Here is a 24,758-nt window from a genome sequence, read left to right as displayed (position 1 = left end):
CACTTCAACCACTGACTCCCCCGGGTGCATTTTCTTTAGTGTTTTCCATAGTGTGGGATTATTTCCTTGACGAAGTGTAAGCATCAACGTGGTTCCTAGAGACAGTAAGCCAATGGCCGGGTTCTAGAGAAAAGAGACATTGGTGCAGCAGTGACACCAACTGGTCAGTCGCAGTACGGCAGTGGTGGCGGTCCTGAAGGCAGACACCAACCGTACGGCAGTAGCGACATCCTGCGGCCATTCGTGGTATGGCACTGGCCAAGGTCTTCGAGGAAGATTTCACGATCGCCCGAACCTTTCCCATCGATGCATTATCGGAGGGGACGGCGCCCCCTTCAGCTTCTGATGTGGCATGTCTTCAGCTACTTTAACTCAGGCAATGGCCGATGCAATAATGAGACGAGGCCTATGTTAATCGATCGGCACCCTGCGGATTGGTTTCGTGAACCCTTAGACCCCCCTCTGCGCCATCGCGGATCGATCCCGCCCTCTCAAGCCCGCCTCGCGCCCCACGCCTTCCTCTGACGCTGCTTGAAGCACCTGGTGGGCTCGGAGGCGCATCGCCGCTGAGAGGTTACCATGCCACCTGCGCGCGGGCTCGGGCCCACGTCCGCGCGATTGACGCACGCAGTTATCTTTCGCTCACACGAACTCACCGACCTGCACGCAGCAAGTTCTACGATAGCAGACTCCTACGAACTGCTGCTGCACGTGCGGGCGGGCGCCGCGGCCACAGGTGCAGAAGAGACTGAGAGGGGGCTCTGCATGCACCGCTACAGCTGCAGCAGGGGACATCCTGGGTGCAGACTGCAAGTGTGACTGCAGAAGAGAGAGGCCAAGGCATACACCACAGCTACAGCTGCAGCATAGGACAGCCTGTGTGCAGACTGCAACTGTGACTGCAGCAGAGAGAGGCTTAGGCACACACCGCAGCTACAGTGTAGCTGGAGCAGGAGACAGCCTGAGTGCAGCCTGCAGCTGTAATTGCAGCAGAGACATACTTAGGCATACACTGCAGCCACAGCTGCAGCAGGGAACAGCCTCGGTGCAGACTGTAGCTTTAATAGCAACAGCGAGAGGCCTAGGCACACGATGCAGCTGTAGCAGCAGGAGAGAACAGCCTGGGTCCAGACTGCAGCAGAGAGCAGGGTGGCAATTCGCCGCAGCTATAGCTGCAGCAGAGGAAGGCAGTGGCGGCTGGTTAAATTTGAGAGTGGGGAGGCTAAGTGGTGCGTGGGGGTGAAGCATTGGGGTTCACTTTAAAAAGACACAGCATTTTTGGGAGGCCGGTCACCATTTCCCATGCAGATCTTTAACAAACAATGGGGTAAAATGATGCATTTTCCAGTGTAATTTAAAATAAAAACTACAAAAAGCAATAGCTTTCATAGGCTTTTGTACAAGCACTTTAAAAGTACCTTGGAAATTTCCTAGCTTTGTAGGTACGCCAGACTTCCTTCTTAAGGAATGTGTGCAGATAGCGAGAAGTTTTGTGATTGGTTACCCAGTGAGAGACACTGCAAACTTGGATGCCAGTTATCACACCGATTTCAAGGAACTGATTTACCAATGGCAAGGAATCAATGATTCATGGTGAGGGATGTACATATTAGGCTGTCCATATTATTGAACTAAACAGCAAAACGTGGCCCAGGAGTCACCCCCTCCAGAGTAATTGCATTCTTGGGGTGATGCTGCAACAATCCCAGCATCCTTTTTTTTGTCAAACTTCTGGACCCAGCCTTGCCCCCACAGAGCTGAAAAGAAATACGTTGTGCAGAATTCGAAGCAAGTCACTGCTAAGGCAGAGTCCGGGCTCTGGTTTATGTGCATGGCAACATGCTTTTATGGATACCAAAACTGTCCACACAAAGGCCACACTTCACTTGTTGCGCACGTTTGTCTGTTCATACACTAACATGATCATCAGGGTCCAAACCTAAATACACAAACATTGATGTTGGCAAGATTATATAAACACCACACACTTCTCACAGTCATTCAGTGGATTGGGAGATTTAACCAAAAAAGCTGCTGTTAAGCAAGTTTCCCAAAACAAACAGATACTCTAACCCCTTAGGTGCTCCCGTCGGTCAATGGCCGTCGCGAGCACTACCTCCGTAGTGCTGCGCACATCCGTTGTCCGACGAGGCCCCGTCCACTGATTAAAACCGTTGCATTCTGGCGGAATTCGCGCCGCAGTTAAGGAGTTAATTTTCATGAAAAAACAGAATACGGCCTTGAGGCAATGCTGTCAAATCACACAAAGTAATAACATCTCTCAAAGGTGTTCTATCCATTGATGGACAAAGATTTTAAAACAAAAAAGCAGTCTTCAGTGCATGGTTTAGAGATCTTTTTAAAACATCATGCAGGCTTCGACTGAGCTCGAAGAACTTCAAAAAAGTACAACATAAAAATGTAAGAGCAGGAACAAGGTAAAAGTAAAATCTAATCGACTACTGCTGAGGCAGGGACTGCAGAATGGCACAAATAATCACTGCTGCTGATTTATGGGCAGTGGTATCTTACCACCTGACACCACCTACCCCCCCCCCACCACCAAGCAGAGGGGTGCACACCTCACATCACAAGCTCATTTTCTTTCACAGAGCTGAAAAGAAATCATGCAGCAAGTTAAATGTAACTCACTGCAGAGGCAGAGTCCAGACACTGGTTTATGTGCATAGCAGCAACATGCTTCCAGTTAGGATGTATGACGTTACAACGCATACTTTTACAACGCCTACCTTTACATCGCAGTTTTTACAATGCATGCTGTTACAACGCATAGCTCTAAGGGGTGCTGGATAGTGAATAGTTTAATTTACTATTCCAACTCCAGTCCCCGTGGATAGTAGGGAAGGTGTTGGATAGTAAATTAAATCTATTCCCTATCCTAGAGCGCCCCCCAGCGCAATGCGTTGTAATGACATGCGTTGTAATAGTTGCGTCGTAAAGGCACTGCGTGGTAAAAGTTGCGTTGTAAAGGATGTTCCCCTTCCAGTTACACCAACACCCTCCAGAGTCCACACAAAGGCCACACTGCACTTGTGCCCTTCTGTCTGTCTAGTTACTAACATGATCAACAGTGACTGTGTCCAAACACATAAATAGATGAAAATCGATGTCGCCCAGTTAACAAACACCACACGCTCCTCATAAAGTAGTCATTCATTGGATTGGATGTTTTCACCAGAAAAGCTGCTGTTGCTTAGCTAGTTTTCCAAAACGAACTGAGACTTCAATTCTTTTCAAAGACTAATGAATCATGCTTTACACATTAATGGAGACGCTTTGAACTCGACCAAAAAGAAGTTTTGTATTATAAAAGAAAGGCTGCGCAGCAGCAATCAATGGAGCACAAGTATGTGGCCACATGAGCATTAACTCTCTCCAGAAAGCTGACCATTTGCTTTATTTAATGGCTAGTACTGCTGTGGGGGAGACAGCAGCCTGGCACCCGTGATCACTGCTGCTGATTTATGGCCAGTGACAAACTGTGATGTCTTCCTTCTGACACCCCTGGCCTACCCTTCTTCTCAGGGGAGATGAGTTAGGACTTCTGAGTTCCAGTTTATTTCCTCCAAGAGAGCTGAAAACTTTGAAAAGAAGTACTTTGTTCTCGTCCAGCAAGCACACCTTAGCATTACCAATTAAACTCCTCGCTGCTGGCACTGCTGAGGAAGAGTCTGGACTTCGGTTTAACAATACAGATTCACTGTCAGAGCAACATGCTTTGCCACTGACAGTGATTCTGTATTGCTTTGCAGATGCATGGACCACTTACCTTTTTTTACTCACCCACCTTCGCTTTGTGCCTGGTCCACTCACAGAGTTGGGGCTGCAGGGAACCTTTGGGATCAGGCTGCTTCTAGGTAATTCACACCTGCAGTGCCCAAAACCTTGCATGCTGCAGCTGCTTACTTAATCTCCCCGACGGCCCCCAGTGCCTTGAGACCCTTACGGATGAGTAGTTTGCGCTTTACAAATAACGGGTTATTATTGATGATGCCAATCAAACACTGCCGCTGGAGCTGCAAGTGGCATCCACACGGCCTGCAATTAGCAGAAACCTGGTAAGCAGACACCTGGAGTCTGCAAAGAGTGTTTTCAGAAATTCTGATGACAAACTTTTCAGACTCTATATCTCTGCTTCCCACCTACCTGCAGGCGCTACCCCACCCTTTCCCAACTCGTCACAGGGAGGGACCCCAACGCCCTTGACGAGTTGAGAAAGGGTGGGGTGACCATCCTCTCCATTCCATGACTGACGTGAGTCCCCTGGTGCTACAGGGGCAAACTTTACTTCCACCTCACCAGGAAGAGGTGTGGCGCCGCGGCTAGGGCGACTGACTCCGGAATCTGGGGATCACGGTTCGATCCTCGGCACCGGCGGCAGATTAGCCCAGCACCATGTGACTCTGGGCAATAGCTGGCGCCGCGGCTAGGGCGGCTGACTCCGGAATCTGGGGATCACGGTTCGATCCCCGGCACCGGCGGCAGATTAGCCCAGCACCATGTGACTCTGGGCAATAGCTTGCTTAATCTTCCCGACGGCCCCCAGTGCCTAAAGACCCTTAAGGGTGATTGTGCGCTTTACAAAAATGTGGATTATGTGGAGACTGGTCCTCGTGGCTATGTCTTTGCCGATCTGATGACCTCATAGACCTCAAGGCTGTGAGCTCGTCAGCCGGCAAATACTGTAGACTCAGCAGGGCCCGCCCACCAGCAGCTTTAGTGAATGGAAATGATCAGTGTTGCTTGCAGTGACACGAGACTCATCAGAAATCACAGTCCACAGCGACAAAAGCAAGAGGTGTGTCTCGTGTACAAGTACATTAAAAAAAACCTGATAAAGATATTTTCTTTTTTACACTCTTCCAATGGCCGACCCAGGGGGTGACTAATGGGGGCGGAGCCCCAATGCCATCACGCAAGAAACACCCCTGGAGGAAAGCCTTGGAGCACACTGCAGCTTTAACTGCAGCAAAGAAAGGCCTAGGCATATACCACAACTAAAACTGCAGGAGAGGACAGCCTGGGTCCAAACAGTATACAACCTTTACAATGAATTTTTTACCACGCACTACCATTACAACGCGGTCATTACAACGCATACCATTACAACGCATTGCGCTGGGGGGCGCTCTAGGATAGGGAATAGGTTAATTTACTATCCAATAACCTTCCCTAGTGTCCACGGGGACTGGAGTTGGAATAGTAAATTAAACTATTCACTATCCAGCACCCCAAAGCGCTATGCGTTGTAATGGTATGCGTGGTAAAAACCGCGTTGTAATGGTATGCGTGGTAAAAGTATGCGTTGTAACGTCATACATCCGGTCCAAACTGAGCTTTAACTGCAGCAGCGATAAGCCTAGGAATATACTTTGACTACTGCTGCAGCAGAGGACAGCATGGGTCCAGACTGCAGCAGAGAGCAGGTTCACCTCAGCTATAGCTGCAGCAAAGGAACGCTTGGGAGCACATTGCAGTTGTAAACTGCAGCAGAGAGAGGCCTAGACACACACCACAGCTGTTGCTGCAGCAGAGGACAGCCTAAGTGCAGGCTGCAGCCTTTACATGCAAACACAACAATGATGGACAGAATGTGGATCAATGTCACACATTCACCCCAGTCCAAAGATCTGGGCCCAAATCCATCGTTTTTCCACTCCACACCACCCTGGGTTAGACAATGGCGATATGCAAATCAGCGCTGACCCTGTGCCCCATGGGAACAGTCCAGTCCGAACTACAAAAGCCATGTCCTTCCCAGAACGGAAACAAGCATCCGAGGACCGGCCCGGTTTCGAGGTAACACCTCTCATCAGCCCGGCTAGCTTGATTCCAGTGGTGTGGAGTGCCTGGGACTCACGTCTGAGCATCCCCAGTACACTTAGAGCGGTAACTGCAAACACAACAATGATGGACAGAATGTGGATCAATGTCACACATTCAACCCAGTCCAAAGATCTGGGCCCAAATCCATCGTTTTTCCACTCCACACCACCCTGGGTTAGACAATGGCGATATGCAAATCAGCGCTGACCCTGTGCCCCATGGGAACAGTCCAGTCCGAACTACAAAAGCCATGTCCTTCCCAGAACGGAAACAAGCATCCGAGGACCGGCCCGGTTTCGAGGTAACACCTCTCATCAGCCCGGCTAGCTTGATTCCAGTGGTGTGGAGTGCCTGGGACTCACGTCTGAGCATCCCCAGTACACTTAGAGCGGTAACTGCAAACACAACAATGATGGACAGAATGTGGATCAATGTCACACATTCACCCCAGTCCAAAGATCTGGGCCCAAATCCATCGTTTTTCCACTCCACACCACCCTGGGTTAGACAATGGCGATATGCAAATCAGCGCTGACCCTGTGCCCCATGGGAACAGTCCAGTCCGAACTACAAAAGCCATGTCCTTCCCAGAACGGAAACAAGCATCCGAGGACCGGCCCGGTTTCGAGGTAACACCTCTCATCAGCCCGGCTAGCTTGATTCCAGTGGTGTGGAGTGCCTGGGACTCACGTCTGAGCATCCCCAGTACACTTAGAGCGGTAACTGCAAACACAACAATGATGGACAGAATGTGGATCAATGTCACACATTCACCCCAGTCCAAAGATCTGGGCCCAAATCCATCGTTTTTCCACTCCACACCACCCTGGGTTAGACAATGGCGATATGCAAATCAGCGCTGACCCTGTGCCCCATGGGAACAGTCCAGTCCGAACTACAAAAGCCATGTCCTTCCCAGAACGGAAACAAGCATCCGAGGACCGGCCCGGTTTCGAGGTAACACCTCTCATCAGCCCGGCTAGCTTGATTCCAGTGGTGTGGAGTGCCTGGGACTCACGTCTGAGCATCCCCAGTACACTTAGAGCGGTAACTGCAAACACAACAATGATGGACAGAATGTGGGGTGAATGTGTGACATGGATCCACATTCTGTTCATCACTGTTGTGTTTGCAGTTACCGCTCTAAGTGTACTGGGGATGCTCAGACGTGAGTCCCAGGCACTCCACACCACTGGAATCAAGCTAGCCGGGCTGATGAGAGGTGTTACCTCGAAACCGGGCCGGTCCTCGGATGCTGGTTTCCTTTCTGGGAAGGACATGGCTTTTGTAGTTCGGACTGGACTGTTCCCATGGGGCACAGGGTCAGCGCTGATTTGCATATCGCCATTGTCTAACCCAGGGTGGTGTGGAGTGGAAAAACGATGGATTTGGGCCCAGATCTTTGGACTGGGGTGAATGTGTGACATTGATCCACATTCTGTCCATCACTGTTGTGTTTGCAATTACCGCTCTAAGTGTACTGGGGATGCTCAGACGTGAGTCCCAGGCACTCCACACCACTGGAGTCAAGCTAGCCGGGCTGATGAGAGGTGTTACCTCGAAACCGGGCCGGTCCTCGGATGCTTGATTCCGTTCTGGGAAGGACATGGCTTTTGTAGTTCGGACTGGACTGTTCCCATGGGGCACAGGGTCAGCGCTGATTTGCATATCGCCATTGTCTAACCCAGGGTGGTGTGGAGTGGAAAAACGATGGATTTGGGCCCAGATCTTTGGACTGGGGTGAATGTGTGACATTGATCCACATTCTGTCCATCACTGTTGTGTTTGCAATTACCGCTCTAAGTGTACTGGGGATGCTCAGACGTGAGTCCCAGGCACTCCACACCACTGGAGTCAAGCTAGCCGGGCTGATGAGAGGTGTTACCTCGAAACCGGGCCGGTCCTCGGATGCTTGATTCCGTTCTGGGAAGGACATGGCTTTTGTAGTTCGGACTGGACTGTTCCCATGGGGCACAGGGTCAGCACTGATTTGCATATCGCCATTGTCTAACCCAGGGTGGTGTGGAGTGGAAAAACGATGGATTTGGGCCCAGATCTTTGGACTGGGGTGAATGTGTGACATTGATCCACATTCTGTCCATCACTGTTGTGTTTGCAATTACCGCTCTAAGTGTACTGGGGATGCTCAGACGTGAGTCCCAGGCACTCCACACCACTGGAGTCAAGCTAGCCGGGCTGATGAGAGGTGTTACCTCGAAACCGGGCCGGTCCTCGGATGCTTGATTCCGTTCTGGGAAGGACATGGCTTTTGTAGTTCGGACTGGACTGTTCCCATGGGGCACAGGGTCAGCGCTGATTTGCATATCGCCATTGTCTAACCCAGGGTGGTGTGGAGTGGAAAAACGATGGATTTGGGCCCAGATCTTTGGACTGGGGTGAATGTGTGACATTGATCCACATTCTGTCCATCACTGTTGTGTTTGCAATTACCGCTCTAAGTGTACTGGGGATGCTCAGACGTGAGTCCCAGGCACTCCACACCACTGGAGTCAATCTAGCCGGGCTGATGAGAGGGGTTACCTCGAAACCGGGCCGGTCCTCGGATGCTTGATTCCGTTCTGGGAAGGACATGGCTTTTGTAGTTCGGACTGGACTGTTCCCATGGGGCACAGGGTGTGCGCTGATTTGCATATCGCCATTGTCTAACCCAGGGTGGTGTGGAGTGGAAAAACAATGGATTTGGGCCCAGATCTTTGGACTGGGGTGAATGTGTGACATTGATCCACATTCTGTCCATCACTGTTGTGTTTGCAATTACCGATCTAAGTGTACTGGGGATGCTCAGACGTGAGTCCCAGGCACTCCACACCACTGGAGTCAAGCTAGCCGGGCTGATGAGAGGTGTTACCTCGAAACCGGGCCGGTCCTCGGATGCTTGATTCCGTTCTGGGAAGGACATGGCTTTTGTAGTTCGGACTGGACTGTTCCCATGGGGCACAGGGTCAGCGCTGATTTGCATATCGCCATTGTCTAACCCAGGGTGGTGTGGAGTGGAAAAACAATGGATTTGGGCCCAGATCTTTGGACTGGGGTGAATGTGTGACATTGATCCACATTCTGTCCATCACTGTTGTGTTTGCAATTACCGCTCTAAGTGTACTGGGGATGCTCAGACGTGAGTCCCAGGCACTCCACACCACTGGAGTCAAGCTAGCCGGGCTGATGAGAGGTGTTACCTCGAAACCGGGCCGGTCCTCGGATGCTTGATTCCGTTCTGGGAAGGACATGGCTTTTGTAGTTCGGACTGGACTGTTCCCATGGGGCACAGGGTCAGCGCTGATTTGCATATCGCCATTGTCTAACCCAGGGTGGTGTGGAGTGGAAAAACAATGGATTTGGGCCCAGATCTTTGGACTGGGGTGAATGTGTGACATTGATCCACATTCTGTCCATCACTGTTGTGTTTGCAATTACCGCTCTAAGTGTACTGGGGATGCTCAGACGTGAGTCCGAGGCACTCCACACCACTGGAGTCAAGCTAGCCGGGCTGATGAGAGGTGTTACCTCGAAACCGGGCCGGTCCTCGGATGCTTGATTCCGTTCTGGGAAGGACTTGGCTTTTGTAGTTCGGACTGGACTGTTCCCATGGGGCACAGGGTCAGCGCTGATTTGCATATCGCCATTGTCTAACCCAGGGTGGTGTGGAGTGGAAAAACGATGGATTTGGGCCCAGATCTTTGGACTGGGGTGAATGTGTGACATTGATCCACATTCTGTCCATCACTGTTGTGTTTGCAAGCAGCAGCCTTTACATGCAGCACAGAGAAGCCTAGGCAAATACCAAAGCTGTTGCTGCAGCATGAGGCAGCCTGGGTAGAGACTGCAGCTTTAACTGCAGCAGAGAGACTCCTAAGCACACTGCAGCAGGGGACAGACTGGGTGCAGTGAGAGACCTTGGCATACACAGCAGCGATAGCTGCAGCAGATAGATGCCTGGTCATACACTGCAGCTGCAGCAGAGGTTATCCTGGGAGCACACCACAGCAATAAGTGCAGCAGATAGATGCCTTTCCAAACACCACAGCGATAGCTGCAGCAGAGGTCAACCTGGGTGCGTTAGCTGTAACTGCAGGAGAGGGAGTCCTAGGCATACACTGCTGCTGTAGATGGATAAGAGGCCAGCATGGGTGCAGACTACAGAAGTAACTGCAGCAAAGAGAGACCTAGGGATGTACCACAGCTGTTGCTGCAATAGGGTACAGCCTGGTGTAGACTACAGCTACAAATGCAACAGAGAGGCCTATACATACACCGCAGCTGTTGCTGCAGCAAGCGAGAGGCCTCGGGCAGACCGCAGCGTTAACTGCAGCAGTGAGAGGCCTAAGCATGCACTGCAGCTGTTGCTGCAGCACAGAGCAGGTTATGCACACACTGCTGGAGAGCAGGAGCACCACACACTACAGCAAAGAGCAGGATCGACACACTGCAGCAGAGAGCAGGCAGGGGACATATTGCAGCAGAGAGCAGGCAGGGGACACATTGCAGCAGAGAGCAGGCAGGGGACATATTGCAGCAGAGAGCATGATCGCCCCGCATGGCAACACAGAACATGCTAGGCACAGATGAAAACGGTGGCTGAAGCAAAGAGAGGCATATATTGCAACTGTAACAGCAGCAGAATGCGGTGCAAACCATAAATGCAGCAGAGAGGGCCATGAACACACTGCAGCCAGAACTGCATCAGAAACGAATTGGGAGGAGAATGTTGTAACTGGAGCAGACGCAACCCTGGCACAAACTGCCGATGTAAATGAAGGAGAGACTGATCCGTACACAGAATGCAGCATAGCTGCAACTGCAGTGGAATGTGGCACCTCCTGTAACTGCAACAGAGAGTGGCATGGAAACACAAAGCAGTTATAACAGCAGCAGAACGCAAGCTATGCGAGGTTTGCGGTTGTAACTGCAGAAGAGATTGGAAAATACCGCAACTGCAAGAGTGTGGCACGGATAGACACAGCAGCAGTAACTGCAGGAGCGAGCTGCATACCTTGCAGCTCTAGCAGGAGCAGAGCGCAACACGGGCATAGATTGTGGCACAGAGTGGCCCAATCACAGTCTGCAACGGTGAGCCGCCTACGCCCAGTTTGCATCAGAGAGCCATGAGGTCTCAGACTGCAGCAGAGAGCCGTGAGGGCACAGACTGCAGCAGAGAGCCGTGAGGGCACAGACTGCAGCAGAGAGCCGTGAGGGCACAGACTGCATCAGACAGCGTGCTGGGCACAAACTGCATCAGAGAGCCGTGAGGGCTCAGACTGCAGCACAGAGCCGTGAGGACACAGACTGCAGCAGAGAGCCATGAGGGCACAGACTGCAGCAGAGAGCCACGAGGGCACAAACTGCAGCAGAGAGCCATGAGGGCACAGACTGCAGCAGAGAGCCGTGAGGGCTCAGACTGCAGCAGAGAGCCATGAGGGCTCAGACTGCAGCAGAGAGCCGTGAGGGCTCAGACTGCAGCAGAGAGCCATGAGGGCTCAGACTGCAGCAGAGAGCGGGCTGGGCACAGACTGCAGCAGAGAGCGGGCTGGGCACAGACTGCAGCAGAGAGCCGTGAGGGCACAGACTGCAGCAGAGAGCGTGCTGGGCACAGACTGCAGCAGAGAGCCATGAGGGCACAGACTGCAGCAGAGAGCCGCGAGGGCTCAGACTGCAGCACAGAGCCGTGAGGACACAGACTGCAGCAGAGAGCCATGAGGGCACAGACTGCAGCAGAGAGCCATGAGGGCACAAACTGCAGCAGAGAGCCATGAGGGCACAGACTGCAGCAGAGAGCCGTGAGGGCTCAGACTGCAGCAGAGAGCGGGCTGGGCACAGACTGCAGCAGAGAGCCATGAGGGCACAGACTGCAGCAGAGAGCGTGCTGGGCACAGACTGCAGCAGAGAGCCATGAGGGCACAGACTGCAGCAGAGAGCCGTGAGGACACAGACTGCAGCAGAGAGCCGTGAGGGCTCAGACTGCAGCAGAGAGCGGGCTGGGCACAGACTGCAGCAGAGAGCCATGAGGGCACAGACTGCAGCAGAGAGCGTGCTGGGCACAGACTGCAGCAGAGAGCCATGAGGGCACAGACTGCAGCAGAGAGCAGTGAGGGCACAGACTGCAGCAGAGAGCGTGCTGGGCACAAACTGCATCAGAGAGCCATGAGGGCTCAGACTGCAGCAGAGAGCGGGCTGGGCACAGACTGCAGCAGAGAGCTGGCTGGGCACAGACTGCAGCAGAGAGCGTGCTGGGCACAAACTGCAGCAGAGAGCCATGAGGGCACAGACTGCAGCAGAGAGCGGGCTGGGCACAGACTGCAGCAGAGAGCCATGAGGGCTCAGACTGCAGCAGAGAGCTGGCTGGGCACAGACTGCAGCAGAGAGCCGTGAGGGCTCAGACTGCAGCAGAGAGCCATGAGGGCTCAGACTGCAGCAGAGAGCCGTGAGGGCACAGACTGCAGCAGAGAGCGGGCTGGGCACAGACTGCAGCAGAGAGCCGTGAAGGCTCAGACTGCAGCAGAGAGCGGGCTGGGCACAGACTGCAGCAGAGAGCCGTGAGGGCTCAGACTGCAGCAGAGAGCCATGAGGGCTCAGACTGCAGCAGAGAGCCATGAGGGCTCAGACTGCAGCAGAGAGCCGTGAGGGCTCAGACTGCAGCAGAGAGCCATGAGGGCACAGACTGCAGCAGAGAGCCATGAGGGCTCAGACTGCAGCAGAGAGCCATGAGGGCACAGACTGCAGCAGAGAGCCGTGAGGGCACAGACTGCAGGAGGAAGCTGTGAGGGCATAGACTGCAGCAGAGAGCTGTGAGGGCTCAGACTGCAGCAGAGAGCCATGAGGGCTCAGACTGCAGCAGAGAGCCATGAGGGCTCAGACTGCAGCAGAGAGCCGTGAGGGCACAGACTGCAGCAGAGAGCGGGCTGGGCACAGACTGCAGCAGAGAGCGGGCTGGGCACAGACTGCAGCAGAGAGCCGTGAGGGCTCAGACTGCAGCAGAGAGCTGTGAGGGCTCAGACTGCAGCAGAGAGCCATGAGGGCTCAGACTGCAGCAGAGAGCCATGAGGGCTCAGACTGCAGCAGAGAGCAGTGAGGGCTCAGACTGCAGCAGAGAGCCGTGAGGGCACAGACTGCAGCAGAGAGCTGTGAGGGCTCAGACTGCAGCAGAGAGCTGTGAGGGCTCAGACTGCAGCAGAGAGCTGTGAGGGCTCAGACTGCAGCAGAGAGCCATGAGGGCACAGACTGCAGGAGGAAGCTGTGAGGGCATAGACTGCAGCAGAGAGCTGTGAGGGCTCAGACTGCAGCAGAGAGCTGTGAGGGCTCAGACTGCAGCAGAGAGCTGTGAGGGCTCAGACTGCAGCAGAGAGCCGTGAGGGCTCAGACTGCAGCAGAGAGCCGTGAGGACACAGACTGCAGCAGAGAGCCGTGAGGACACAGACTGCAGCAGAGAGCCGTGAGGGCTCAGGCTGCAGCAGAGAGCTGTGAGGGCTCAGACTGCAGCAGAGAGCCGTGAGGGCTCAGACTGCAGCAGAGAGCCGTGAGGGCTCAGACTGCAGCAGAGAGCCGTGAGGGCTCAGACTGCAGCAGAGAGCTGTGAAGGCAAAGCTTGCTGCAGAGAGCAGCCTGGACACAGACTGCAGCAGAGAGCAATGAGGACACAGACTGCAGCAGAGAGCCGTGAGGGCACAGACTGCAGGAGGAAGCTGTGAGGGCATAGACTGCAGCAGAGAGCTGTGAGGGCTCAGACTGCAGCAGAGAGCTGTGAGGGCTCAGACTGCAGCAGAGAGCCGTGGGGGCTCAGACTGCAGCAGAGAGCTGTGAGGACACAGACTGCAGCAGAGAGCCGTGAGGGCTCAGACTGCAGCAGAGAGCCGTGAGGGCTCAGACTGCAGCAGAGAGCCGTGAGGGCTCAGACTGCAGCAGAGAGCCGTGAGGGCTCAGACTGCAGCAGAGAGCCCTGAGGGCTCAGACTGCAGCAGAGAGCCGTGAGGGCTCAGACTGCAGCAGAGAGCCGTGAGGGCTCAGACTGCAGCAGAGAGCCGTGAGGGCTCAGACTGCAGCAGAGAGCTGTGAGGGCTCAGACTGCAGCAGAGAGCCGTGAGGGCTCAGACTGCAGCAGAGAGCCGTGAGGACACAGACTGCAACAGAGAGCCGTGAGGACACAGACTGCAGCAGAGAGCGGTCTGGACATAGACTGCAGCAGAGAGTCATGAAGGCACAGACTACAGGAGGGAGCCGTAAGGGCAAAGACTACACAAAAGAGTGCACTAAGTGACTAGAGACCGCAGTAGAGAGCCTCCTCGGAGTGCAAGGCCCTGGATCGTACGAGGCCTGAAGCATAATGCCCCTTCTACTCCCCAGCCCTGCTAAGTACCACGCATCTGGCATTAAAGTAGCGCATTTCAGTGTGGTGATCTGCATCACCGCACTGAAATGCAAAGTCATGCCTAACAGGGATCGCACCGGCTCATCTACTAGTGCTGCTAATCCTGCGCCAATGCTGGTGTAGTTTCATTTCCATGTGGCCGCTGTCTGTTTCCTGGTGCTTCCCCTGTCTCTCCTAAGCACGATGCGGTAACCCTTGTTATGCAGTACAGCTTCCCTGTGAGGTAGTAAAGTTGTGAATGTCCCTTTTCCAGCCCTACATTTTGCCGTATTTCCCATAAAGTAAGGCCTCGCGAGGATTCGTTGCAGACACACGCGCCATGCACCGGCAGTCCTAGGATGTCAGCCATTTTGAGTGTGACAGGACTGAATCCAATGTGGGTGAGGACCTGGGGGGAGAATGACGGGAGCTTGGGGTTTGGGGAGGGTGGCGGCACTCTGGAGTGGGTGATAATGACCAGTCATAACCTCCACCTCCGTGCGGGGAGCAATGAGCAAGCATGGACGCTCTGCATGGATTCCAGTGATGACACAACAGTGCTAAAGTGCTCGTTTTCAATGCTGTTTTTTTTTTTGCATCAAGGTGTTTTTTGTTCATGCAGTAGTGGCTTATTTAGACAATTGCACAGACTAACTCAAGTTGGCTCTGCTGCTTGGCCCTTACAGTCTGTCCCGGGCTGCTCCCATGGAGGCTCAGGGGCCTTCAGCAGCCGCCAATGCAAAGCCAGTTTCAGACCCTGTTGTCAGTTGAAGGTGAGTTATTTCTTCAGCCTCCCTCAAAAAAGGTGGCCTCACCAGTCTGGCTGTTTTGAAAAAATGGACTACGGCTCACCCCTCACCTTCTATAGCCCAAGCAGCTGTTATTCCACTCAGGATTACTGTGACGGGCACCGGTGACAAGCTGCTTCACTAGGTGGGGGGAGGCAATCAGAGTAGTGCAGATGGGCACGTGGCTTCTCCATTTCCCTGCAACTGCCCCCTCTCTCACTTCCTCCCTCTCTCCTGCCTAAATGGATGAAACACTTCAGTCTAGACCACATATTCCTAAAACATGTTAGACCCCAGTTGCACCATCCCTCAGACAGAATATCACTGAAGAGATACTAGTGGGTAGATCATTGGGTCTTACTGTGATTTAAGTATCCTAGAAACGGTCTCATTACTCACCGAAGAAAGCAGCTGTTTTGGAAAGTTTAATCTGACCACAGATTAGAAACGTTGCAGCATTTCTACACAGAGTAACCAGACATTATGGGAGGTCTGCTTGGACCTTTAACAAACGGACATCTCTAAAATGCTGGAGTAAGCGTAACCTGGCACAGGTAAACATCTGATTTTTGCAGAGAACATCCTATGTATTTATTTTGTAGAGTTACATTAACATGCAGCTGATGGAAAGCTGCTTGGCACTTGCGAGTTTGCAAAGACACCTGGCAGGCTGGTCAGCATGATGGTGCAGAGGAATACACCTCAATTAAAGCACATTTCTACACTGATTCACCATAGCTGCCAAGGTTTCCGATTGCAAAGTGTTACTTTTTCATAATTTCACTGTAATTTGGGCTAATATTCACGCAGTCTGACTCTGCTCAGTTTTCAGTAACCTGCTGTTAGCACACTTTTAGTTCAGTGACTTCCTTAGAGTTTCTCGTTGCTAAAACGGGTGTAATTTCTGATATATATATATATATATATATATATATATAGTCGAGCAAAATGCCTGAGCATTTAAGGGGCACTCTGCAGGCTCTGCCCTCCGGGCTGTTCGTTTCCTACACACGTCCTCACACTGTCATAATTCTAGGATGCCCGACGCGTTTCTGGGGGAACTTCCCCCCCCTCTTCAGGGGCTGCTTCCTGAAACGCACATTCAGCCTACTAAAGGTACAAATCGTAAGCTAAATGAATCCCAGACCCTCGACTTTACTTAAAAGTCTATGAACTTCTATGCATCACTACAGTGACTCCAAGTCTCATAATGCTGGTTTTGACGGTGGGTGAAAACACACGCCTACCTGAGGGGCTTGTATCTACAAAAGGTCACGTAATCACGTGGTACAGCATCGAGGGTCCAAAGGAAGCAGCCCCTGAAGAGGGGGGGAAGTTCCCCCAGAAATGCGTCGGGCATTCTAGAATTATGACAGTGTGAGGACGTGTGCAGGAAACGAACAGCCCGGAGGGCAGAGCCCTGCAGAGTGCCCCTTTAATGCTCAGGCATTTTGCTCGACTATATTCTACACGGCTGCCTGGCCGTGGAGGGAGCACCATCGCCTGCTAATTGAAAGAGCCAAGCAGCAGGAAGAAGCTCGAGTTTCCAAACGGCTTTGGAAGCAACAAGAGTGCAGGACTCATCATCCAAATGACAGCGCACTGAAACGCACATTCAGCCTACTAAAGGTACAAATCGTATGCTAAATGAATCCCAGACCCTCGACTTTACTTAAAAGTCTATGAACTTCTATGCATCACTACAGTGACTCCAAGTCCCATAATGCTGGTTTTGACGGTGGATGAAAACACACGCCTACCTGAGGGGCTTGTATCTACAAAAGGTCACGTAATCACGTGGTACAGCATCGAGGGTCCAAAGGAAGCAGCCCCTGAAGAGGGGGGGAAGTTCCCCCAGAAACGCGTCGGGCATCCTAGAATTATGACAGTGTGAGGACGTGTGCAGGAAACGAACAGCCCGGAGGGCAGAGCCCTGCGGAGTGCCCCTTAAATGCTCAGGCATTTTGCTCGAATATATATATATATATATATATATATATATGTTTTCCTCGTCTTCATTGTTTGATTTTGCTTGAGAGAAAGTGTCACTCAGTCATTTAAATGTCACTCATAATTACACTAAAATTATGAAAATGTCACACATAGTAATCTGAAACCTTGGCAGCGATGACTCCCCAGCTGACACGGTCCTGATTCCACCATAAACTATTTTCAGTCTGATTCCGTGGAGCATCCCCAGGAGACAGAACCCAAGAAGGAACGAGGGCACACCTCACAGGGGCGGAAGCATTTATAAATAATAGATAACTTTGCACAACGTAAGGACTGCGGATTTCATGTCAGGTGTCTGCAGAAAGCGGGAAGCACGCGATAACAACTGGATGATGCGCAAGAACTTCACACGAAACCCATGGACAAAGACAAGGCACTTCACACGCTCTCTGCTGGTGCACGCAATTACGTTCGGGCCCCGCATGGAAAAATGGACACAAAACCAAGAAAAAGTGAAAATCCATTGCCAACAACTCCGATTAACCCCTTGGCCGCGGAGGTGGTTCCGTCACGGCCCCGCCCGATCAATAGAACGCTCAGTGCAGGCGCGGAATTGATGCTGCGCAGGCGCGGCGGCCGGGCCGTGACGGAACCACTCCGTCATTAGCATAGCGCGTCCATGGCTGGTGACGCAGTATTTCCATCACCAGCACGCAAAGGGTTAAAGGACATTAGTTTGAGATCAATTTAAATGTAAAAGCCGCTACAATTGGACAGTTATTGTATCAGTACTACCGGAAACATAAAAGTCCGCCTTGAACTCAGGTGACACTGTCCTTAGATTTGGGGAGATTAGCGAGAAGAGGCGCCCATAACCGCAAGTGGCACACTTTATATGTTGTAGACTGTTGGCTGAATTTAGCAGCTATACAGAGAAGTGTGACTCAATGGTTAGAGCGGCAGACCCTGATGCAGAGGTCTAGCCCGGGACCAGGGTTCAATTCCCCGCCTCGGCGTGTCTTGGGCTCAAAATTCCACGGACCTGATCATTCTCGCCTCGGTGCCTATTCCAATCATGGAGTCCCACTCTGCAACTCTGGGCAATAGCTTGCTTAATCTCCACAACGACCCCCACAACGCTAAGGATGGCTGGCCTCCACCTTGGGGGCGCCCAGGAGTGGACACCTCACAGGGAAAGCCAGGATGGGTTCCACAGCGGTATTCGTACAAGCGCCTTGAGACCGTTGCGGGTGAGTAGTGTGCTATACAAGTATCAATTTACAATTTTTACATGTTAATGTTTATCCCTCCCCAGGGTTGGATTGGGATTAAAAATCGGCCCGGGCACGCATAAAAAACTCGGCCCACGTTTGCATAATACCTTTCCCCAAATCACTGCTTTCAGCGTAATTTTACATAAAGGGGGGGTACAAAAAATGCACGCATCGGTTTACACTAGTGAAACACACCTGAAAACAAGTGAAGCCACTTCTGCTGAGTCCACTTCTGCTCAGGCCCCCTGCCCCGCTCAGTATGCCTACATTAATTGGAGGCCCAGCGAGGGAAAAGGGGTGACACCTGTACCTGTTGCTGCTTTACGGGAGATAATGAGTGCCCATCTCCCTCCAGAAAGGCCACTCAGACACCCACTGGGCCGCTGGCGGTATAGTCGAACAACAGAGACACCGCCCAAATCGGCCCCCATGCTGCTCAAAAGCAGCCCTCAGCTGGAACTCAGACCCCGGCCCCTCGGGCATTGCCCGAATGGCCCCGTTACCAATCCGACGCTGTCCCTCCCTATCAAGAAGTTGGAAACTAGGGGCAAGCTTCTCGACTTCAGAGAGGGCAAAGCAGGGGATTAAACATATGGACGTCTTGTACAAATACCCCATTATTTATGAGATAATTAAAAATGAAATTAATTTCCAGTGAGAAAAAGAAGATTACAGCAGACTCTCCCCACACACCCCGCTGTGTGTGTTGTATTTAAAGTTCCCCGTTCTCTATTTTTACTGAATTCATATGGATATACAGGCAGAAAACAGCCGGTTTCCCCGTTCGTAATTATGTATTAAAACTGATAACTGCAGAAGTTATGTCTCAATTTGAAAGTCGCTCCAAGCTGTCAGCCCTGTCTGTCAGGTCACTGGTTCTGCTCACTGGCAGAATTGATAGTCATTAATATTGATGAGAATCCCTAATGAGCCTCAGCCATTTGCATACGCGCCTGCACTTCACTGCTGACATTTTCAGTGTGTGACTCTGTGTTTGACTTCTTACGCTACTGAAATCCTACAGTGATCGAGGGCACATTTACTCTTAGAAATACATTTTGAGGTGTACAGAAATACCACCAACCAAAAAATACAAAAAGCCTTGTTTGTACAGCCTCTCCATGTAAGGAGGCAGTGATGAAAATGAGGAGTTTGAATGGTGGCTGGGTGTGGGCACTGTAAGTGACGTGATGTCATGTAAGGATGCAGTGATGAAAATGCTTAACTCCTGCGGGTGTGCCGTGTCCTATAGGGAGGCAGTGCTAAATATGTGTGACTCCTACAGGTATGCCGTGTCCTGTAAGGAGGGCAGTGTTGAATATGCACAGGGAGAAGAGTAGCTGGGTGTGGGCACTATGGTTGGCGTGGTGTCCTGTAAGGAGGCTGTGCTGAATATGCGTGACTCTTACAGGTGTGCGGCGTCCTATAAGGAGGCAGTGCTGAATATGCGTGACTCTTACAGGTGTGCGGCGTCCTTTATGGAGGCTGTGCTGAATATGCGTGACTCATACGGGTGTGCCGCGTCCTATAAGGAGGCAGTGCTGAATATGCGTGACTCCTACGGGTGTGCCGCGTCCTATAAGGAGGCAGTGCTGAATATGCGTGACTCCTACGGGTGTGCCGCGTCCTATAAGGAGGCTGTGCTGAATATGCGTGACTCATACGGGTGTGCCGCGTCCTATAAGGAGGCAGTGCTGAATATGCGTGACTCCTACGGGTGTGCCGCGTCCTATAAGGAGGCAGTGCTGAATATGCGTGACTCCTACGGGTGTGCCGCGTCCTATAAGGAGGCAGTGCTGAATATGCGTGACTCCTACGGGTGTGCCGCGTCCTATAAGGAGGCAGTGCTGAATATGCGTGACTCCTACGGGTGTGCCGCGTCCTATAAGGAGGCAGTGCTGAATATGCGTGACTCCTACGGGTGTGCCGCGTCCTATAAGGAGGCAGTGCTGAATATACGGGACTCCTACGGGTGTGCCGCGTCCTATAAGGAGGCAGTGCTGAATATGCGTGACTCCTACGGGTGTGCCGCGTCCTATAAGGAGGCAGTGCTGAATATGCGTGACTTCTACGGGAGTGCCGCATCCTGTACGGAGGCAGTGCTGAATATGCGTGACTACTATGGGTAGGCCGTGTTCTGCAAGGAGGACAGTGCTGAATATGCGCAGGGAGAAGCGTGGCTGGGTGTGGGAACTATGGTTGGCGTGGTGTCCTGTAAGGAGGCCGTGCTGAATATACGGGACTCCTACGGGTGTGCCGTGTCCTATAAGGAGGCCGTGCTGAATATGCGTGACTCCTACGGGTGTGCCGCGTCCTGTAAGGAGGCAGTGCTGAATATGCGTGACTCATACGGGTGTGCCGCGTCCTATAAGGAGGCAGTGCTGAATATGCGTGACTCCTACGGGTGTGCCGCGTCCTATAAGGAGGCAGTGCTGAATATGCGTGACTCCTACGGGTGTGCCGCGTCCTATAAGGAGGCTGTGCTGAATATGCGTGACTCATACGGGTGTGCCGCGTCCTATAAGGAGGCAGTGCTGAATATGCGTGACTCCTACGGGTGTGCCGCGTCCTATAAGGAGGCAGTGCTGAATATGCGTGACTCCTACGGGTGTGCCGCGTCCTATAAGGAGGCAGTGCTGAATATGCGTGACTCCTACGGGTGTGCCGCGTCCTATAAGGAGGCAGTGCTGAATATGCGTGACTCCTACGGGTGTGCCGCGTCCTATAAGGAGGCAGTGCTGAATATACGGGACTCCTACGGGTGTGCCGCGTCCTATAAGGAGGCAGTGCTGAATATGCGTGACTCCTACGGGTGTGCCGCGTCCTATAAGGAGGCAGTGCTGAATATGCGTGACTTCTACGGGAGTGCCGCATCCTGTACGGAGGCAGTGCTGAATATGCGTGACTACTATGGGTAGGCCGTGTTCTGCAAGGAGGACAGTGCTGAATATGCGCAGGGAGAAGCGTGGCTGGGTGTGGGAACTATGGTTGGCGTGGTGTCCTGTAAGGAGGCCGTGCTGAATATACGGGACTCCTACGGGTGTGCCGCGTCCTGTAAGGAGGCCGTGCTGAATATACGGGACTCCTACGGGTGTGCCGCGTCCTATAAGGAGGCAGTGCTGAATATGCGTGACTGCTACGGGTGTGCCGCGTCCTATAAGGAGGCAGTGCTGAATATGCGTGACTCCTACGGGTGTGCCGCGTCCTGTAAGGAGGCAGTGCTGAATATACGTGACTCCTACGGGTGCGCCGCGTCCTATAAGGAGGCAGTGCTGAATATGCGTGACTCCTACGGGTGTGCCGCGTCCTATAAGGAGGCAGTGCTGAATATGCGTGACTCCTACGGGTGTGCCGCGTCCTGTAAGGAGGCAGTGCTGAATATACGTGACTCCTATGGGTGCGCCGCGTCCTATAAGGAGGCAGTGTTGAATATGCGTGACTCCTAAGGGTGTGCCGCATCCTGTACGGAGGCAGTGCTGAATATGCGTGACTCCTACGGGTGTGCCGCGTCCTATAAGGAGGCAGTGCTGAATATACGTGACTCCTACGGGTGCGCCGCGTCCTATAAGGAGGCAGTGCTGAATATGCGTGACTCCTACGGGTGTGCCGCGTCCTATAAGGAGGCAGTGCTGAATATGCGTGACTCCTACGGGTGTGCCGCGTCCTATAAGGAGGCAGTGCTGAATATGCGTGACTCCTACGGGTGTGCCGCGTCCTATAAGGAGGCAGTGCTGAATATGCGTGACTCCTACGGGTGTGCCGCGTCCTATAAGGAGGCAGTGCTGAATATGCGTGACTCCTACGGGTGTGCCGCGTCCTGTAAGGAGGCAGTGCTGAATATACGTGACTCCTATGGGTGCGCCGCGTCCTATAAGGAGGCAGTGTTGAATATGCGTGACTCCTAAGGGTGTGCCGCGTCCTATAAGGAGGCAGTGCTGAATATGCGTGACTCCTACGGGTGTGCCGCGTCCTATAAGGAGGCAGTGCTGAATATACGGGACTCCTACGGGTGTGCCGCGTCCTATAAGGAGGCAGTGCTCAATATGCGTGACTGCTACGGGTGTGCCGCGTCCTATAAGGAGGCAGTGCTGAATATGCGTGACTCCTACGGGTGTGCCGCGTCCTATAAGGAGGCAGTGCTGAATATGCGTGACTCCTACGGGTGTGCCGCGTCCTGTAAGGAGGCAGTGCTGAATATGCGTGACTACTATGGGTGCGCTGCGTCCTATAAGGAGGCAGTGCTGAATATACGTGACTCCTACGGGTGCGCTGCGTCCTATAAGGAGGCAGTGCTGAATATGCGTGACTCCTAAGGGTGTGCTGTGTCCTGTAATGAGGCAGTGCTGAATATGCGTGACTCTTACAGGTGTGCCGCGTCCTGTAAGGAGGCAGTGCTGAATATGCGTGACTCCTACGGGTGTGCCGCGTCCTTTATGGAGGCAGTGCTAATATGCGTGACTCTTACGGGTATGCCGCGTCCTATAAGGAGGCAGTGCTGAATATACGGGACTCCTACGGGTGTGCCGCGTCCTATAAGGAGGCAGTGCTGAATATGCGTGACTGCTACGGGTGTGCCGCGTCCTATAAGGAGGCAGTGCTGAATATGCGTGACTCCTACGGGTGTGCCGCGTCCTATAAGGAGGCAGTGCTGAATATGCGTGACTCCTACGGGTGTGCCGCGTCCTGTAAGGAGGCAGTGCTGAATATGCGTGACTACTATGGGTGCGCTGCGTCCTATAAGGAGGCAGTGCTGAATATACGTGACTCCTACGGGTGCGCTGCGTCCTATAAGGAGGCAGTGCTGAATATGCGTGACTCCTAAGGGTGTGCTGTGTCCTGTAATGAGGCAGTGCTGAATATGCGTGACTCTTACAGGTGTGCCGCGTCCTGTAAGGAGGCAGTGCTGAATATGCGTGACTCCTACGGGTGTGCCGCGTCCTTTATGGAGGCAGTGCTAATATGCGTGACTCTTACGGGTATGCCGCGTCCTATAAGGAGGCAGTGCTGAATATACGGGACTCCTACGGGTGTGCCGCGTCCTATAAGGAGGCAGTGCTGAATATGCGTGACTCCTACGGGTGTGCCGCGTCCTATAAGGAGGCAGTGCTGAATATGCGTGACTTCTACGGGAGTGCCGCATCCTGTACGGAGGCAGTGCTGAATATGCGTGACTACTATGGGTAGGCCGTGTTCTGCAAGGAGGACAGTGCTGAATATGCGCAGGGAGAAGCGTGGCTGGGTGTGGGAACTATGGTTGGCGTGGTGTCCTGTAAGGAGGCCGTGCTGAATATACGGGACTCCTACGGGTGTGCCGCGTCCTATAAGGAGGCAGTGCTGAATATGCGTGACTGCTACGGGTGTGCCGCGTCCTATAAGGAGGCAGTGCTGAATATGCGTGACTCCTACGGGTGTGCCGCGTCCTATAAGGAGGCAGTGCTGAATATGTGTGACTCCTACGGGTGTGCCGCGTCCTGTAAGGAGGCAGTGCTGAATATACGTGACTCCTACGGGTGCGCTGCGTCCTATAAGGAGGCAGTGCTGAATATGCGTGACTCCTAAGGGTGTGCTGTGTCCTGTAATGAGGCAGTGCTGAATATGCGTGACTCTTACAGGTGTGCCGCGTCCTGTAAGGAGGCAGTGCTGAATATGCGTGACTCCTACGGGTGTGCCGCGTCCTTTATGGAGGCAGTGCTAATATGCGTGACTCTTACGGGTATGCCGCGTCCTGTACGCAGGCAGTGCTGAATATGCATGACTCTTACAGGTGTGCCGTGTCCTGTAATGAGGCAGTGCTGAATATGCGTGACTCCTACGGGTGTACTGCGTCCTTTATAGAGGCAGTGCTGCTGAATATGCGTGACTACTACGGTTGTGGCGTGTCCTGTATGGAGGCAGTGCTGAATATGCGTGACTCCTACGGGTGTGCCGCGTCCTGTAATGAACCAGTGCTGAATATGCATGCTCTCCACAAGTGCGCCGCGTCCTGTAAAGAGGACGGACCCACTATGGCGAGGGACTAAGGCGAATGAGGCTCTGCTGTAAATACAGGGGTATTTTACCTGACATGCTGTTCTTCAGCAAACATTGGCTGTTCTTTCGCTTTCGCTTTCCATCAGGCCACCTGCGGGGGACATAAAACACAGCGTCAGTACCGGTGCCCACTGTATGGCAAGAAAAGAAAACCTAGGAATACGTGTGATCTGCAGCAAAATACATAATCTAAAAGGGCGTGAGCTGAAGGGGGCACAAAAGAAAGAGGGGGCACACGTATCAACTTCGGAGACAGAAAATCAACAGAAAGAGTTCAGGCTTCAGCGACACGAAATAAATCAGAAAAGGTGGAGCTGCAGGGGGCAGAGATGACACGTCAGATCAGGCAGAAGCTGAAGAGGGTGTTAAAATACGAATCAGAATCGATATTGACACTTCAAAGCATGTTTTTGCAGATAAAAAAAAAGCACCATACAAAGAGCGTACAAGGTAACATGCTGAAAGTGCTGCAGCCTGGCACTTCTGTAAGTGCCTGGCACTGCCTTG

The 24,758-nt window shown here is 52.7% G+C and overlaps 1 protein-coding gene across 2 annotated transcripts in view; it reads right to left on the bottom strand.

Moving 5' to 3' along the window:
* The window catches only part of THRA (thyroid hormone receptor alpha), an 869,330-nt gene that overhangs the window by 136,752 nt on the left and 707,820 nt on the right, over positions 1-24,758 (bottom strand). For both annotated transcript variants that reach the window (XM_078645685.1, XM_078645686.1), the window contains exon 5: positions 24,281-24,342. In XM_078645685.1, coding sequence (XP_078501811.1) covers positions 24,281-24,342 — 62 coding nt within the window. The remainder of the gene's footprint in view (positions 1-24,280; positions 24,343-24,758) is intronic.

Source organism: Lissotriton helveticus, chromosome 5_1, assembly GCF_964261635.1.
Source record: "Lissotriton helveticus chromosome 5_1, aLisHel1.1, whole genome shotgun sequence".
In the NCBI taxonomy this organism is placed as follows: domain Eukaryota; kingdom Metazoa; phylum Chordata; class Amphibia; order Caudata; family Salamandridae; genus Lissotriton; species Lissotriton helveticus.
The sequence above is the reverse complement of the archived record's forward strand: the minus strand, read 5'-3'. Positions and strand labels throughout refer to the sequence as shown.